Raw genomic sequence first — 18486 nt, 5'->3', positions numbered from 1 at the left:
CAGTTTTTCAATTATGCCATAGACTACAATTATTCACTGTGAGATAAATAGTGTTAAATATTTATCTTACCTAATAACCAGGGCTGGATTAACCTATGGGCAACTGGGGCAATTGCCCCGGGGCCCCCACCAAAAGGAAGCTGTAAAGGGCCTCCACCAAAAAAATATTTTAACAAGCTGGCAATGCTTGTGAAAAATTACATAAGAAGTTGTATTTTAAAAATAAAATATGTTGTATGTCTATACTCTTCTGGATCCAATTGTAACACAGCTGTCATTCGATCTGTTTGAAGATATCTGAAGCTCAGTATACTTTATACCATGGATTGATTTGGCTGTGATGTGGAAATAAGGCAAACTTATTCAAACAATCAATTCTCAGATACGATTAAGATAATAAATAATCCTACGAAGTACATAACTTTCTTTCGTCAATAACATCGTATTAGAACTGTGAGTTTTTCTAGGGAAAAAAAATGTGGAGATGCTAGAGCTCTCTCTCAGTGCATCAGTGAACTACAGGACACCTAACTTTAAGCTACACTTAGCTACAGGCTACATGTTAAAATGTTGCATGAAAATTTTGTGTAAATGTTGATACCTCTTGCTCTAGTAGTTCGGTAAGAGATTTTGTGACTATTTTAAAGTGTTTTATGGGGAAGTTCAAGGAAAGAGATGAGTATTACAATTTTACATGTACCTATCGCTCAGTAGATATGAGTACAAGGGCTCGAATGGAAGAGTTGGCTTGAAGCATACGAACGACAAACAGCCACATTTAGACCCAGAATTTTACTGCTGCTATAGCGCTACACTTTTCGTCCTGTAACTTTATTTTCCTGCGCTATTCTCCCTGCAAACCTATCTGCGATATGTTCGATTGTGAATGACTACTGATTCTAAAATCAGGTCTACTATTTCAACTGCTGAAAATTGGTGGTTAACATATTGAGCTAATAAAGCTCCTAGTAAAAAAATAATAAAAAATGGGGGCCCCCACAAAACATTTTGCCCAGGGGTTTCCACAAACCTTGATACGGCCCTGCTGATAACTATCGATGAGGGGATATTATTGATAATGCTAAGTATAGTACACAAAGACCCCTTGTTTGTAGTTTATATCAAAATAGTTCAGCACACATTTTTCAGATCAAGATAATATTCAGCTACTGAAACATTTTTCTTTATGAAAAACTTCATACATGACAACAGGTATACAATGCATTATTTGAAGGCATACAGAGGTGAATCAAAATTTGGTTGCTTTCAATGCAGCCAAATATTACATACTACTTGGTCCTTCATGTACCTACAAAATCCTAGATTAAAAACTTGATAAAACAAAAAATTGAGATCAAAAAATAGGCAGCTGTACAGGAAAATCTTGAAAAAAATTTGGCAGCTGTCTATTTTCAATATAAACAAATTTGTAGAAATGTACCGTGAGGTTGCAAATTTTTGATACAACTAAAAACAACACACTCAAAGCACAGCACCTTCACATGCAAAGCTTCTTTTTCTTTTAGGCAAAATACTCATCAGCACACAACCATCATATGGCCTCCTTCGTTTTCCCATGAAAAAAAATTCTGATGGAAACATCACAATAGAGTACGTCATATGATGACACTGGCCATAGGCACAAAACAGTACGCAGTAATGTCTTGTATATTACCAAAATCACTAGCCAGGGCAATAAGTAAAAGATAAAAACACAAGTAAAATTAAATTGATCAGTGCTCTGCTACATTATGTCCATTAAATTTTGATCACACAGCGTAAATACACTTATACAGCTGAATCTCTTGCAATGCTCGTTCTAGAACAGGACTTCTTCGCATCAAAAGCTACTGATGTATCTTTCTTCATTCTGTATATAAAGGTGAAAAGAAAAACATGAGTTTAGATGCAACTGGCACGAATGTGAACTGCTTTATAATCCAGTAGTGCTAAGTTAAATTTCTGGTTATAGCACATTTTGAGCCTGTGTGGTTGAGATCACAATTACCCTCTGTACATAAACCAGACTTAAAATAAGCTAATGTAAAAACCCATAATATGAATAGATTCACTCAGGCTATCGACCAGGTGAGTTCTGGAAAGGTATCTTCAGGGTAGAGCTGAAGTTCTGAGCATCAACCCATTTGACATGTATTGAGATAGAGGTTCCCGTTGAGGATGGCAGACCAATTGGGAGCCATGTCTGCTGCATTCGCACTGCTGGTTGACTGTCGTTAGCTAGGCTCGGTTGAAAAGCTGGACATCTTTCCAGAACTTATCTGGTCAATAGCCCAAGAGAATATATTCATCATTCGTCACCAGGAAAGCTTCAGGACATAACCCAAAATATATTTTACAAACTAATGCAACATGTTTAAAACCATTCTGAAATTCCATTGTCTAGGTCATTCATATAGTTGAATGTAAATTTGCCAAGGTTCTGGACCTTTGAAACAACACAAAATAGATTTGGTTTCTATCCAAGATAAGCCGTGCACCGTGGCCGTGCAGTCTCAGGCATCATGCTTTTGGCTCCAACTACGGGATGCATGTAGGTTCGAGTCTCCTGTTAGCGTAACAATTTCTCCTGAGATTTCGGCCTACGTATGAGACCGGTAGCCACACACCATCATGAGGAAATTGGGGAGCTATGAATCAATAGCGTAACCTGTCAGAAAACATACAACAATGACTGAGGGTTTCTCGTGCTGATCACACATCACCCCATAACTAGTTGCATGATTTCCCATCTCGGGTGAGTGACTGAGGATGATGTGGGAATGAGGCCAGCAGTCAGTAGGTAGGTAGGCCTGGACCCTCAATGGGCTGTTGCACCATGGGTTATTATTATTTGATTATCCATGATAAGAAATGAAACCGTACTGATCAACTGTCCCAATAGTACACAAATTTGCATCACATTCTTCATGAACTGACATTTCAGTTTGCACAGGCAAGTATCACTTGGCAAACTTGCTTGGTTCGTGGTCTCCAGTTCACTTGACATAAATATGTTTCAACTTTGAATGATGAACTGATTCAGAAGACTGATGAAAGAGTTCCACAGAAGCACAGAGTCATAATCTGAGAGCTTCCTGATGTGATCCCGCAGTTCTCTTCCACAGTTCTTCATGACGTGATTGCAGAAATATTAAGCTACCATAAGTTCGTAAGTTTTGTTCTCATGCCTTCGATCACAGGCAGCAAAGTTATACAATATAAATACAAAAGTTGTATCATGCTACAACAAACGTTGAAATCTGGTAGGAGACTATGTTGAAAAATAGTGCAAAGTTGTAGTTTTAAATTGTATGGAATAAAAATCCTTTAAATGTACAGATATTTTCTTAATAACAAATGGAAATTACTTTCCAAATAGACATTATACATTACAGTGAAAGTTCTATAGTAAGTTTATTCAATATTTTTTTTCCCTGTAAGTAGTGCAATGATAAATGATGTAACCAAATTTCTTCACTTTTCTACAATTGCCAACTCTTACTTACATAAGTACAAGAAGAACAGCTCCATTCATTTTGAGCATCAACCTCACCCTCCCCCCTTTTCCTGAATATAACAAAAAATCAAATGCTCATAATGCAATGATGTACCCAGTAGAGGCACATAGTGGTTCAGATTCCACTTAAAACTGTAGGTCCAGTCCCGATTAGCCTGTCTGTGCATAAAATGGATTAAAAGAAGAATGTTTTGAGTGAGGGAGAAAGAGCATGACCCATTCACTGCATTCTTATGCTACCATATATTTGTAAACAGGTTTCCCACTCACTTTGGCAAACCAAATTTCCTGATTCCTCCAGGCAGTTTGAAAATAAATTTCCAAGCTATTCTCTTGAGCTTTAACATGCTATAATAAGTATTCAACTACACTTACTGTTCAAGAAAATAAAATAAAATCAACATGGTTACAAAAACAAAAAATCAATTATGAGAAGTGTTTTATGTAGGAAATCTCCCATCAAGAAGATGGTTGAAGAAAAAAGTGGAATTTATTTTCATTCCCAAATTCTGGCTAAGTAAAAAAAAATGTAAAAAAGTGAGCAGCTGGGTTTTTTACAAGTACTCAATGTTGTGTGGCTTGATAGGTTACGATTTTCAAGTGTCTTTTCATTCCTGGTGCAAGTAATTTGTATATAATTTGTGGAATTTCTGGTTGTGATGATCTGGTCTCTTTTGGTTCTATTCTATCTCTCAACAAAGCAATAAGAAATGTCATAAATATTAGGGCTGAGCCGATACCACATTGAACCGATACCGATACTCTCAGCGATACAGATACTTGTATAATTCAAATTTAAAATAACAAAGGCTATATGTGTGTGTGTGTGTGTGTGTGTGTAATTATTAATATTACATTTTATACATATGCATTTCTGGTGAGGGACGATGAATAAATTAACCCACCAAACGATACTCTGTTGCAATGATGCATCTCAACGTTACAGTCATTTTTTAGATCAGTGAAAGATCCATCAGATGTTTCAAATATGAGAGGAATATTAAGACAAGCTAAGAGCGAGATAATCGTGTCATCTGAGATCATGCCTCTTCAACCTTCCCTAAAACTAAGGAATCGCTTTTCCCAAACTAACATTAAATCATCCGTGAATAAAAGAATAAATGGCGATTTACCAGTACAGCTGTAATGTAAAACCAATCTCATCTCTATTTTGTCCTTTAACAAAGAGAATAGAAATTAGTAAACAAAATGTAAGAAGAGAATGAAAATTTACCAGTCTCTTGCTTTTATATCAGGCGATTGAATTCAATACAGTGATATTCTGATGTGACTTTGCTTTCGATATAGGACTATATACTTTCGGCAAATGATTTCTAAAAAAAAAAAAAAAAATGCATAGTTCTATCTCTTGGTGTGGAAGAAAATCCAAACCCATCACTACACTTTCCAGAAAGTAACTGCCATCATCTGTCGTTCAAAGAAAATTATTATCTTGCTGCGTTCCCTGTGCCGAAACATGCCTGCTGAAACCCAGTTATCCAGGTCGGGACAAACAGTTGGAAAGGAAGATTAGCCCAAAGCATTTGAATTTCCAAGAATATGCTACACGTCCACCACTTTCATGGGCGATGACCTTTTTGACTGCGGGAATTCTCAAAAGAGAGAGATGTGTCCACAAACATCAAATAACGTGGAAGGATTAGCCACAGGTGCCTCATATGGCTTTCGGGACCTCATTGGGGCTATTGTTACACCAGACTGCATCTGTAGGAACAAAGACTGATAGACTTCAAAGAGAAATAAACAGAAGCAGCAAAGTCCTATGGGGATAATTTCACTTTAAGTGTGAGTTTGATCTGCGTATTGATCTTTGTGTCATGTACTTGTTGTTCATGGAAACGAGAGTACAGGCTCATTTAATAAATGCACAACTATTTTTCGTTTCTTTTTTCAAAATTAAAGGTAAGTTGGAAAAGGTGAACAAACCTTTGAAAAGGAACACATTTTGGTTTTGGCTGCCCTTGAAGCGACTCGAGAACAATGGTATCGGCCAGTATCGGTGCAAAAATATCAACCGATACTTACCTAAGTCGATACGGCTGGTATTGGCTAATACCGATACATCAGTATTGGTATTGGCTCAGCCCTAATAAATATACCCTTTCTAAAAATCATACTTCCAAATATTATTTATTGTATCAAATTTCATATACCTACCCTGGCTGCACATTGGCAGTTGTATCAGAGTTTTGGTTTGTTCTTCCATCCCTTTCAGCATCAGTCAGGGGCTCCTTCTCTCCACTATGAAAAGAAATCATGAATAAGAAATTTATGTACGTATAATGTCATTTATATTTATGGAATAATACTTGCGAAACTATACCTGTGTTTCCATATTTTAAGACTATCATGCTGAAAAAAGGGAATACCGATATTCAAAATTTAACACCAACTTAATGAGAATACTAGTAAGAAAAATATTAAGGTTATAGAAAATATCGTAAAAAGTAATTTACAAAGAGTCTAGAGGATATATGAGGCTCTTTTCATCATAAAAATAAAGGTTACACCTTATGTTGTGAAAAATCCTTTATATCGGCATTGCAATGTTCCCTCTCTACAGAAGATTTTGACTTTCCATATTTTCGAAATTTTTCCCCTTTTCATACTTTATGTAAATTTTACTTGTTCCTAATTATTTCTCCTTCTGTTTTGATTATTTTACTTCACACCTGGGTAAATGAGGATGAGTAATGAATAGATGAAATGGATCCTGGAACAAACATGATTATACACTATGCCTTAACCAGGAATCAAACCTGGGGCCTCTGGCTTCGCAGCACATTATGCTGACCACTCCACCACAGAGGGTGGTTTGTTTTTATGAAGTCTTCCAATTGGTAAGATGGATATGTTGAAATATTTTTTTTTCACCACAAAATGTATGTACACTTTCTTTATTGTTATTACAATTGAGAATATTGATTTTTAGAAAATGAAAATCCAGATATATCATGCAATGTTAAATAATATTATTTAACTGTAACCATATTACACTGAGCCAAGATTTTAAAATTAGTTTTTAAGTCTAATATTATGTATGGCAAGTGTTTGATACACAAACACAAATAAATATACTGATATAAAGAATAGCACATTTCATCCAAGTGGTGATTCAGTAATCACATATTACAATGGCAAGTAGGCATCTTGTTGGGTGCATATGACCACAAGTGACAAAAAAACATACTGTATTTTGGAAAGTAAACAATTATATAATACAATATTTCATAAAGAAACATGCTAAATATTTATTTATGCATTTCAAATAAAAAATAATACACTTTAATGCTTATTTATTACCTTCATTAATACACAATGTATTATATTTAAAATGCATTAAGAAAAAAATCACCTCATACTCTCTTCCTCAACTACAAAAAGAGCCAAGTAACATTTCATATATTTGAAAAGTGAGATTTAACTAATCATTATTCATGCAGATACGTAACTTTTCTCTAATGATTGGGAATGCATTCTAGATGTAGAAATAAAACAAAAGCAGTTCACATCAATTTGGGGCTACATTTCAAAAGTGTCTCAACAATATGTTAATAAAAATGGAAAATGCATGCACATAACACAGAAACACTACTTCTAAAATGTTTGCATGTCCGAGAAACAAGTTTAGATTTTTCTTGTCAAGAAATTCATCCATAATTTGAAACAAAAAGATATATATTTTTTTTTTTTCACAATTTACTGTTTTAAAAAATAACACCATTTTCACTGTTTATATGTTTGTTAATTTGAGAATTTTGCTCACAAACTATAATTTCAAAGGAAACCCAATGTTGAGCAAATTTGCAGAAAGACACCCAAAATTTGCCAGGGCAGGGTGGTAAGATCAATAATGTCCTCAAATTATCTCAAAAGAAAGTGAATGGCAGGAAATTAATGACAGGTCTTCTGTTTCATCAAAAGCCAAAGTTCAGTCTTCTCAGTGGAAAGAAAAAAACAGAAGAAATGACAAAGAAAACACACCAAGGTCGAACCAATGTAAGGTCTGCATCACTGACCATGAACATGCAGTTTTCAATGATCCACATGGAACAAGAAGGGAGATTTGAAGAGACTGAGAGAGACAGTTAGAAGAGGCTTCAGCTTATTATTATGAGTGCCCTACAGAGTCAGGGAATTCATGTAAAATAACAAAAATTCAATACCATAGAATTTTGTTACAATTAAATAGTTAATTTCATACTTGACAGACACAACAAGCGGAGTTAATCCTTCCTTTCAAGCTAAAAGTAAAACAAAAATCATGCATTTAAAGTAATTTAGTTTTATTTTTCAGCAGCAAAAATCTAGATTGGAGCTTACAAAGTGAAAAGAGCAGAACTTAGCTGCTCTATTGCACAGTAAGAGATAGAAAAGAAAAGAAAACACATGCTGCTGTAATGATGTGAAAATGATTATATTATTTCTAGTCTTTTTACACACATATTTTACTTCTATAAAAATGCATAAAAATATACGTTCAAAAAATAAGGTTGAACAATCCCAAACAAAAGAATGAAGAACCTTAGCGTAAACCTATAACAATATAGGACTTCAAGAAAGCTGAATATGTAAAGTTTATACACTCATTTTAACAGAATAGTTTTGTTGTTTTATTTGAACTTTGGTTGAACCATTGTGTGTAGGAAAGATCACATCTACCATGTGAAAATGTTCCCCAATTTTGATTTGACAATATTGCATGCTTCACAATATCAGACAAGCAACATTCATAAACACAATGCACTCAAATCACACACATGCTGAGACTGTAAGCATGTCTTACTTGAATTCTTTCCCTTTTGTTTTTAATCCATCTTTAATCATTATATTATCTGGACTTCCACCACCATTTAAAATGTCTTTGCTGAAAGAAAATTAATTAATTGGAAGGAGCATACAAATATTCAGATATTAACCTGAAATAACCAGGAATATAGCAGATTGTAATGCAAATGTTGTGCAGATGAGTCCCTATTAAGGAAGGTTTTGTTTCATGATTATTTCAAGTATTGAAATCACTGCTTAATCTATGGTTTACACAGAAATGAATGAAAAAGATGCAATGAAATTTTTCCTAAATGTCATTTACAGGGTGGCGCACTTGTTTTTTTAAATTTTTTTTCACATCTGAGATGAGGAACCATGCCATGTATATCAAAAGCAGTTGCAGTAGTCATTGGAAAAGTTGCGTGATGAAATCTGAAGCATAATTCATGATGCTGCCGCTAGGGGGGGATAGAGTAGTCAACATGGCAGACAAAGGAAGACAACAGCAATCAGCAACTGTGCTACTTGAAACAAAAAGCATTCTTGTGACTCAGAGGCGTTTCCGTGCACATTTCCATACTCGGTGGGGCCCCTCTAGAAAAACGATCCACAAACTGCATGAAAAGTTTTGAATGGAAAGAACAGTATTGGAATTGAAACGTGATCGTTCCAAACCTGTGCATTCACCTGAGAATATTGAAGCTGTTCGAGTCGCTATGCAGAGGAGTCCCAACAAATCAGCTAGAAAATCAGCAATGCAACTGGGGATATCAAGACACTCTGTTCAATGGATTCTTAAAAATGATCTCCATATGTATCCGTACAAGAATACAGTGGTGCAAAAACTCACAAATGAACACAAACAGCAGAGAATGGTTTGCATTCATTGGGCTGAGGATAACAATGCAACACTGGAGAATGTTTGGTTTTCTGATGAGGCACACTTTCATTTGAATGGTGTGGAAAAGATTTTCTGAAAAAATCCACACGATTTAATGGAACTCAGAAGACTTATGGTTGAAACTTGCAGTGAAATTACAGAACTTATGTGTCGTAGGGTAATTGGTAACATTGGTGTTCGCTTGACTGAGGTTACAATAACAACGGTGGTCATATTGAGCATGTATTGCAGTGGTACATTTTCCAAAAGTGTAACCTTTTTTGTGATATATGTTTCACTGAAAGCTTCTTTGTAATATAGTTTCTATCCAAGAACAAATGGGGGATCATTTCATGCACCACCCTGTATTTATACAGTAGAAAAGAATGAAAAAGAATTAGGCATATACATTTTTGTGTATGTACGAGCCATGGTGGTTCAGGTGATAGAGGACATTGCCTAACACATAGGGGACTTGGGTTCGATTCCCATGGTGAAACATTTCAGTTGGGAATTTTTGTCCCTGCATACAATGATTTATCCACACATCCCAAACACTTCCCCAAAATTTTTTCAACACCACCTAAAATGTCTTACAAAAGCCCAAGTTATGATCGTTTTGGCCCTAAATTTACACTTACATCTGCCCCACAGGTGGAAAATTCTGTATCTGCCTGCATGGAGTGGCTTTGGGGTTTAACCAACCTGTTGTAAATGGTGCCTGGGGGCAATTCTGGGGAGTAAGGCAGCCAGAGTGCAGTGCTGATCACATCCCCTTCACAACTGAGATTATGAATGGGGGAGCTGCCTCCACATCCCCCAGATACCTTCTAGGCATGTTGCACTGGGGGAGGGTAGCTTTATCATCCTTATATATATATATATATATATATATATACCATTTTCAGTATAACAACCATCATGTACTGGACGTTTTGGAAATAATTCTGATTATAAGTTTATTCAACACATTTAAGGTATAAGTTTTCTGTCATCAAGAATTTGCACCAATGACACGAGAGAAGAAACCAATGTACAGCAGAGCTGCTTCTGTTGATTATACTTCCTATTAGTTCTGTATTTTCAATTCTAGTTATTTTCTTCTTATGTGCATGCAACATCCCATAATGCAGTGCACTGTGGATCTAACGATCTAGTTTTTTATTCAAGATCTCAGGTTTAATTTCCCAGTGAGGTCACAGTGCAGTGGTTCACAATAGATCCAGTCCGGATTAGCTTATCTGAGTATGAAGCAAATTTAACACATTCCCGCCTATATGACCATGGACGTTTCAAAGTAGGTGCTTGTGTTTGCCCATAAAGAACTGAGGTCATTTAGCTGTGGTGTCCACTTTTTCCGTTTTTTTTTTTTTACTTTAGGCATTTTTCCCCCCTGTGTTGATTGGCGAACAAAAAAGGGTGCACCAAGTGACTTTGAAGGGAGATGCGATGCAGTACCTGAGAACATGTTCAGGTGCCAACTTACCGAGGGGTCCAGGTGGCCCAACATGTTTGAATCCTTGGAGGACCAATAGATCATTGGTCAGGGAAACCATCAGAAACCCTCAAAGAGGTTGGGTTCCTATCTGCAAGGCTGAAAAAGTTGACAAGAAAGCGCCATTTGCAGCCTCCAGGGCTCTAAATTTAAGATGGCGGCCAAATTCTTTTAGGTAAGTTTGGATTCACAAAATGCCTGGGCTGTCCGTTTAAATGCCCTTTGCACAGATGGGCGTGAATGTGTTAAAACAAAATTTTGCCTTTTACATGAAAACTTCTTCCACTGCATCTTAACTTACATTATTTTAAGAGCGTAATGAAAAGCGGTTTCTTGTGCCTTGCAGCATGTCATGAAGACATAAGGTGTGGAGGTAGACCCCACATATTATCAGTATCAGGCATACTGGATGTTATGTAATTAGCACCATGCTTATTAAGAGTTTAAAGGTTCCATCACTCTTCAGGTTGGTTTGTTATTGTCTTCATCACAGAACTACTCAAAACTACTGTGGTATGTTTGTAAAATAAAAAAGTGTGAGTATGGCATACCATGTGTACTGCCAAAATAAGCACTGCTTGCAGTGAACTGGACTTTCCAGGAATGCAGTGGAGATGTGCCTACGATCTCCACAGGATGGCAGCACTGTTCCTGTCCCAGTCTACAGCATTGTTTACCATTGGAAGAAACTTATTCCCCTAGTGTGTTACAGTGTTCCTAGTCTCGTTTAGTGAGTGTTCTTTTCTACATGGTGCATGTGCTCAACATACACAGTTTGCAGTACTTATTGAACAAGCGTAACCTGCAAAATTCATTAAAAACTTTCTTTCCTGCCTTTAGAGATTGTACGTAAAATGCATATTGTGCAATGGCTGGTGTAAAAGGTAGCATTGTGGGCAAAGCTTCGCAACGAAGAGAGATTAATTCATTAATGTAACTAAAATTAGAAAAAAAAAATCACAATATTTCATACTAACACAGTACATAATATAAAATTGGTTTCCACACATACCTTGCAGCTTTTGATTCATCTCCAGAGCTTTTACCTCGGGCAGTGTTGCACAGTAGCATCAAAACACCTGACAAAAGAGACATGAAATTAATCTTACTGATAACACATAGACGCACAAATTATTACTTTTTGAATTATTGAGGGAATGTAACTGCACCTAGAATATGATATATACCGAGGTGTTCAAAAAAATGTATAAACATTTTAAAATGGAATAGGTGCTATATTACTGTGAGTATTACAACAATACAAAGGGAAAAGTTACAATATAGACACAGTTTTTGGGTGCAATTACAACAAGTGCTCAAACTGCAAACCACATCTTTGCACATGATGCTCTACATTCCTGATGACATCTTCCAGAGTAGCCACAGGGATTGCTGCACAAGCCATTTCAATTTCATGGCTTAGGTCCACTAGTGACAGTGGCTTCTTACTGTACATTACGTCCTTGACGGTCCCCCACAATTAAAAATAGGGGGTTGAATCAGGTGAATGGGTGGGGTACTCAATTGGGCCCCTTCGTCCTATCCAACATCCTAGTACAGTGTTATCCAGGTTATCTTACTGGAATGTAAGATTTCCAGTTTGCTCTGTGCAAAATATGACTTATGCTTGTCCTACTCACTCCTGTTTCACGTGAACATTGTTGTGTTGATTTCTGTGGTGCATCTAACACTTCACTTATGGTCGTGCAAGGCTGGCCTGATCTTCCCTTATGCATATCCATCACTGTTCCTTCCCTTTCCAACTTATCGTGCAAGCGAGCAATGCTTAACCGTGTTGGCAGTTAAGTTCCATATTCCTGCCTCCCTTGTCGTTGCACTTCACAGACATTCTCGAACCTCCAGAACCACTTCAGAATGTTTTTTCATGCCTCAAATGACAGCCGTGTTTGTGCCATCGCTGCACTTTCTCAACTTATTGCATCGCATTAAACAGCCCATTGCATCGCTGAACACTAACGCTCCCTGTTGCTGTTTCTGAATGATAGTACTACACGTTGAACCCGTAGCCAATGCAAATTGAAGTGTATCACATGTATGACATGCTTTTAAAGTGTGTATACATTTTTTTGAACACACACACATATATATGTCCCAACCAAAGTGAAGGATATAATATGCTTAATAGAATACTTTATTAAAAAATAATGACAAATATTTTACATCATTACATCGGGTAAATGCTCCGATTTAAGAATGTCAAGTTTGATTTACACAACGTGTTCTTACAAGTTCCTTTATCTGTGATTGTTGCAGCTTAATTGACATGGAGCATTACACAAAGGAACAACGAGTTTTGATAGAGAAAACTCATTACAAGAATGGCAAGTGTTACGCAGAGTGTGTTAGGAAGCTTCGTGCAATCCTTGGATCTGAAAGTGCACCTAGTGAGAGTACAGTTTACAAGTTGATCAAGAAATTTGAGGAAACAGGCTCGACAGCAGACATTAAAACACCACGCTCCCAATTTAGCCAGTCCATTCAGAACATTGCTGTTGTGTGTGACAGTATTATTGCGAGTCCAAAAAAATCTTTCATTCTTAAATATTGGAACATTTACCCATTGTAATGATCTAAAAAATATTTGCCATTTTGTAAATATACAGTATTTTCTTAAGCATATTAAATCCGTCGCTTTATTTTTTGGACAAACTTACTCACAGTACTAAACAATCTGTTCTGAATATACAGAACATCAGTATCAAAAAGAATGACCAAGAGCTGAAATTTGTTCTATTGTGATCCATGGCATCTATCAGACAATTTTTAGTGCTTATTTTGTCATAAAGCGTGACCCTCTCTACACTCTTCATAACAGTGGCATGCCCAAGGGGAGTTGGTGGGGCTCCAGTTTTTCTAAAAAGAAAAATGCCAAAGGAAGAAACAGATGGCAAAATGAGGACTGAGTACTAAAAAACGGACGTGTAACCCACCCACCCCCTTTTCTTAAAAATCCAGGGCATGCCACTGCTCCCAATCTTGGTTAATTCTCTATTTCTATCTCTTTTGGTCTAACAGTTGGGCTGAACAGTTTGTAGGCTGACTCATAGATGGCGTTACTAGAATTAAATCCATGTGATTTTTACTTAGTACTAACCTTCAAAAGATACGTGTATAAATTTCACAGCTGCCGGATAATTAGTTCGTGAGATATAGCATTGTGAGTGAAGCAGCTTTTGTTATTGTGAAAAAATGGATAAAAAAGAATTTCGTGTGTTAATAAAGCATTGCTTTTTGGCGAAAAAAAAATACTGTTGAAGCCAACGCTTGGCTTGATAAACATTATTCGGACTCTGCACCAGGAAAATCAACCGCTGAGAAGTGGTTTGCTAAATTTAAACGAGGCGAAATGAGCATCGAAGACGATGCACGCAGTGGACGCCCCAAAGAGGCTGTTACCGACGAAAACATCAAAAAAGTCCACAAAATAATTTTAAATGATCGTAAAGTGAAGTTGATCGAGATAGCCGAGACTTTAAAAATATCAAAGGAACGTGTTGGACATATTGTGCATGAATATTTGAACATGCGAAAGCTGTGTGCAAAATGGGTGCCGCGCATGCTCACAATCAATCAAAAGCAACAACATTTTGATGATTCGGAGCAATGTTTAGCGATATTCAACCATAATAAAATTGCTTCCCCATCCAACATATTCTCCAGATCTGGCCCCCAGTGACTTTTTCCTGTTTGCAGACCTTAAAAGAATGCTCGCTGGAAAGAAATTTAGCACTGATGAAGAGGTAATCGCCGAAACTGAGGCCTATTTTGAGGCTAAAGAGAAATCGTACTATAAAAATGACATCGAAAAATTGTATGACCGCTATAATCGTTGTATTGCCCTCGAAGGCAACTATATTGAATAATAAAATCGAATTTTGTCAAAAAAATATTTTTTACTATGTTAGCCTACGAACTTTTCAGCCCAACTGTTATGTTCCTTAAGAATCTCATCTCCACTGCTTGCAGCTCACTTCAGCATTCTATACTTTTTCTTATTTCACATCACTTTTCTGACACTTCTGGCTAATTGCAATGATGATCATGAATGATGATTAGGTTGAACGGATGACGATAAATGCACATGTCAGAGGAGTAAGAGGTGACCTTTTATGAAGACACTCAAATGTCAACCTCCCTTCCAAGAAATACACCCAGGACTAGAATTTGCAGACTAGCCACGCTCTGTCATCTGGACTCACAAGCTCTGTGAGGCTCGTGTTGTGTCGTCACTATATGTTGTGATTGTCCCTTCATCCATATTATCACCATACATCCTCATCTTCATAATTAGCCAAAAGAGGCAGAAAAGCGAAGTAAAATAAACTAAATCAATCAATCATTGCCCACATCAGGAACAGAGCTAAGCCACACCATTTCGAAATAATGCTGACACTCTTACCGATTCTGACCGATGATGATATGATACTTGAAAACTGTAACAATTTGAGCTATTTCAAAATATTTATTAATTTTAATACACGAGGGGCGTTCAAGTCAATCCGGGACACTTTTTTTTTTTCAGGTTAAAAAACAAATCCCAGGGTTGAGGTAGTGCATGCTGTAAGAACTGGCAACTGTGTCCTGTTACTGGTAGGCAGTGCTCAGTGCAGATGCCAGTCCAGAGACCAGTATTCAAGATGGCGGACAACAGTGTGAACGTGTACACGGAACAGCGTGTGGTGACGAAATTTTTAGTGAAGGAGAGCATAAAACCAGCTGAAATTTACAGAAGACTGCAAGCACAGTATGGTGATGCCGCAGTAAGACATTTGAATGGTGCAAGCACTTCAAAATACTAAACAATCTGTTCTGAATATACAGAACATTAGTATCAAAAAGAATGACCAAGAGCTGAATTTGTTCTATTGTGACCCATGGCATCTATCACACAATTTTTAGTGCTTATTTTGTGTGGCCCGTACATCTATCACTGACAATCCCGGTCGTGGTGCTTCCCAGCCCACAGCAGTCATTCCTGGAAACATTCAATTCGTGAAACAGCTTATCATTGACAATCGTCGCATAATATTTATAATATTTTCGTAGGAACAGCAGAACGTCACGTTCTGCATGTTGTGCATAGGAATCTGAGGAAGAAACGGCCTGCTTTGATCACGAAGGGTGTTCTGCTCTTGCAGGATAATGCTAGACCTCATACCGCTCAATGCACTATGCAAACATTCCAGGAAATAAGCTGGGAATTATTGCCACATCCTTCTTATAGTTCGGACTTAGCACCAAGTGATTTCCACCTGTTGGACCCCTAAAAGAATTCCTCGGAGGTCAACAGTGATGATGAAGTGAAGCAGGCTGTCCTAGAATGGTTCAAATGTACTGACAAATCTTCTATGCCAAAGCTTTCCAGGCATTAGTTAAACAATGGAATAAGTGTATAAATGTAGCAGGGGAGTGCATATAAAAATAAAAGCAGTTTCCAGCCCTTGAAATTTGTTCTTTTATTTTATAAACTCAAAAGTCCCGGATTGACTTGAACACCCTTCATATATATATTTCCACTGGAATGATACGGTATCAATCTACCAGAGTTTTGCTTTCAAATACTTACAACTTTACATGAGATAACCATTTAATCAAAAAATCAATTTCTCACCACAGCATTATTATTATTATTATTATTATTGCAAAAATAGTAAAAATTATGAATTTAGCATATTTCCAAAATATTCAGACTCAGCAAAAGTAATATGTGGCACTTTTATGGACTCCGTGAGACACCCAGACTCTGGAAATGTATTGCCTGGTATCAACCGATACCAACAGATCAGTACTGGTAATGGCTTAGCCTAGTCAGAACTCAACCCCTTAGGACTTTCAGTGGTGAGATTATCAGTTATTCAATGTACTTGGCCACGCTGCTTTATGCAGGGGATAATATTTAACAAACCAAGATGGCAGCTATACTACTAATAAGTGATGAATTATCACCATAATATCCTAACAAAATTCAATGACTTGCATCTGATATCATTCAAAATATTACAAAACAAATTACAACACCATGATTAAGAAATATTACACACAAAAAATACCCTAACAAAATTGTGAAATCATAGCTCTCTCTTTGTAATATTGAGACATATGAGTACATGAGATTCATATAATTTGAAGTAAGAATAATTCACATAAGTACAGGTATTTTTTCTGAACAGAATGAAATCATTTACCTGTTTTATTGACGAAGTAACAGGAAATATCAACAATGACCAGTATTATGAAAAGAGCTGCAACGACGATGCTGATGATTGCTCCACTACTTAATGCCGTACTGTCAGATAAAGCTGTTGAATGTATATCTGAAATATTGAAAGTTTATTAAGCATGAATGCTCATTATTAGAACATTACTTATAAATATTTTCATACCACTACGAGTATGACAATAGAATTTGGGACAGGTATAGTTGCTACCAAAATATGAGAACGAAAATATTTGACAAGGAAATCAATTCCTTGCAAAACATATATTTTTCATGAAATTTCATTGGTGCAAAGGTACGAACTTCTAGAATTTCAGTTTTGCTTCAAATGCCAATAAAATTCTTGCAGTGACATCGCCAGAAAAGCTGGCCTGTATTCCTTAAAAAAAATGAATGTGCAATACAAGATAAGAAGGTATATGTACCAATAGCTAGGTAGGGAAAAATAAATTATATATCCTCCAATTTGATGATAGAATTTCTTTACAATTTTCTCACTCCCTATTAAATGAAAGACAATACAATATGAGATAGGAAGACAAAATAATGATGTTCTATTTTAATATCAAATAAATGTTCTATCCGAAAGTTCGAAATTCAAACAACTCATATCACGCATGAGAACATAGGAAAAACAGATATCTTCATGTGAAAGACACTAACAAGTTAATAACAGGAGCTATTCCAGCAGTATCCAGGAATGACAAGCCACCACTGCTTTCCTCATCTTTCACAACAAATTAGGATAAGTAGCAGAGTGGTTATTCCAACATGCTATGAGGTTAGGGGTCCCAGGTTCAAATCCAAGCATGGGTGTTCTTTGTGAGTGTCCCTTTATTAATTTCTATCATCACTCATCCTCATCTCCGCAATTAGTGAAAACTGGCAGGGGAAAAAACCTGCCAGATCTTACTCAGCCATAATGAATTCTGGTGATGAAAGTGGAATCTGGGAATTTATCATATTTAGGGGCTTGAATAATTTTTTCATGCTGATGACAAAAAGATTACATACTGAATATTGATTGATTGATTGCGTGGTTGTTTTAAGTCCACTTTATGCACAGTAAGACTAATCGGGACTGGACCTACAGTTTAAAGTGGGATCCTAACCACTACGTGGCTCCAACGGGTATCGAAACCAGGACCCCTTGATTACAAGGCAACAATGGTACCACTGCATCAACAGGAAGGCCAGTCATACTGCATGTGTCTTCAAAATATCTGATATGATGACATTTAGCCCTCGCCTTGATACACAGTTGGAATCCAGTCTATGCACATGATAGATAATTAATATAATCTTCAAGAACTTATTAAACAAGCATCTATTTAAAGGCTTTGGTGGATGATAATGCAAAGTATGATTCTGGACTGCTCCATGTTTATAGTTATACTTAAAGGAACAAAATATCTCATAAAGGCTGTTTGTGTGGGTTAAAATAATTTCATGGTGGGCTAGAGTTCACATTCATCTAGCTACTGGTGACGCCCCTGCCTTCTTTCAACTTGCAACAAATTATTCATCAGGTACGCAACCAATGACAGAAAGATTTATGCATAAAA

The 18486-nt window shown here is 36.6% G+C and overlaps 1 protein-coding gene across 1 annotated transcript in view; it reads right to left on the bottom strand.

Moving 5' to 3' along the window:
• Positions 1-221: 221 nt before the first annotated feature.
• The window catches only part of Fas2 (neural cell adhesion molecule fasciclin 2), a 125640-nt gene continuing 107375 nt past the window's right edge, over positions 222-18486 (bottom strand). Inside the window, exons 13-17 of the mRNA XM_083114003.1 lie at positions 16890-17018; positions 11696-11762; positions 8325-8405; positions 5696-5779; positions 222-1870 (exon numbers count right to left, since the gene is read on the bottom strand). Coding sequence (XP_082970129.1) covers positions 1789-1870; positions 5696-5779; positions 8325-8405; positions 11696-11762; positions 16890-17018 — 443 coding nt within the window. The 3' untranslated portion in view covers positions 222-1788. The remainder of the gene's footprint in view (positions 1871-5695; positions 5780-8324; positions 8406-11695; positions 11763-16889; positions 17019-18486) is intronic.

This window comes from Lepisma saccharinum, chromosome 28, assembly GCF_977018435.1.
Source record: "Lepisma saccharinum chromosome 28, izLepSacc3.1, whole genome shotgun sequence".
NCBI lineage: Eukaryota > Metazoa > Arthropoda > Insecta > Zygentoma > Lepismatidae > Lepisma > Lepisma saccharinum.
The sequence above is the reverse complement of the archived record's forward strand: the minus strand, read 5'-3'. Positions and strand labels throughout refer to the sequence as shown.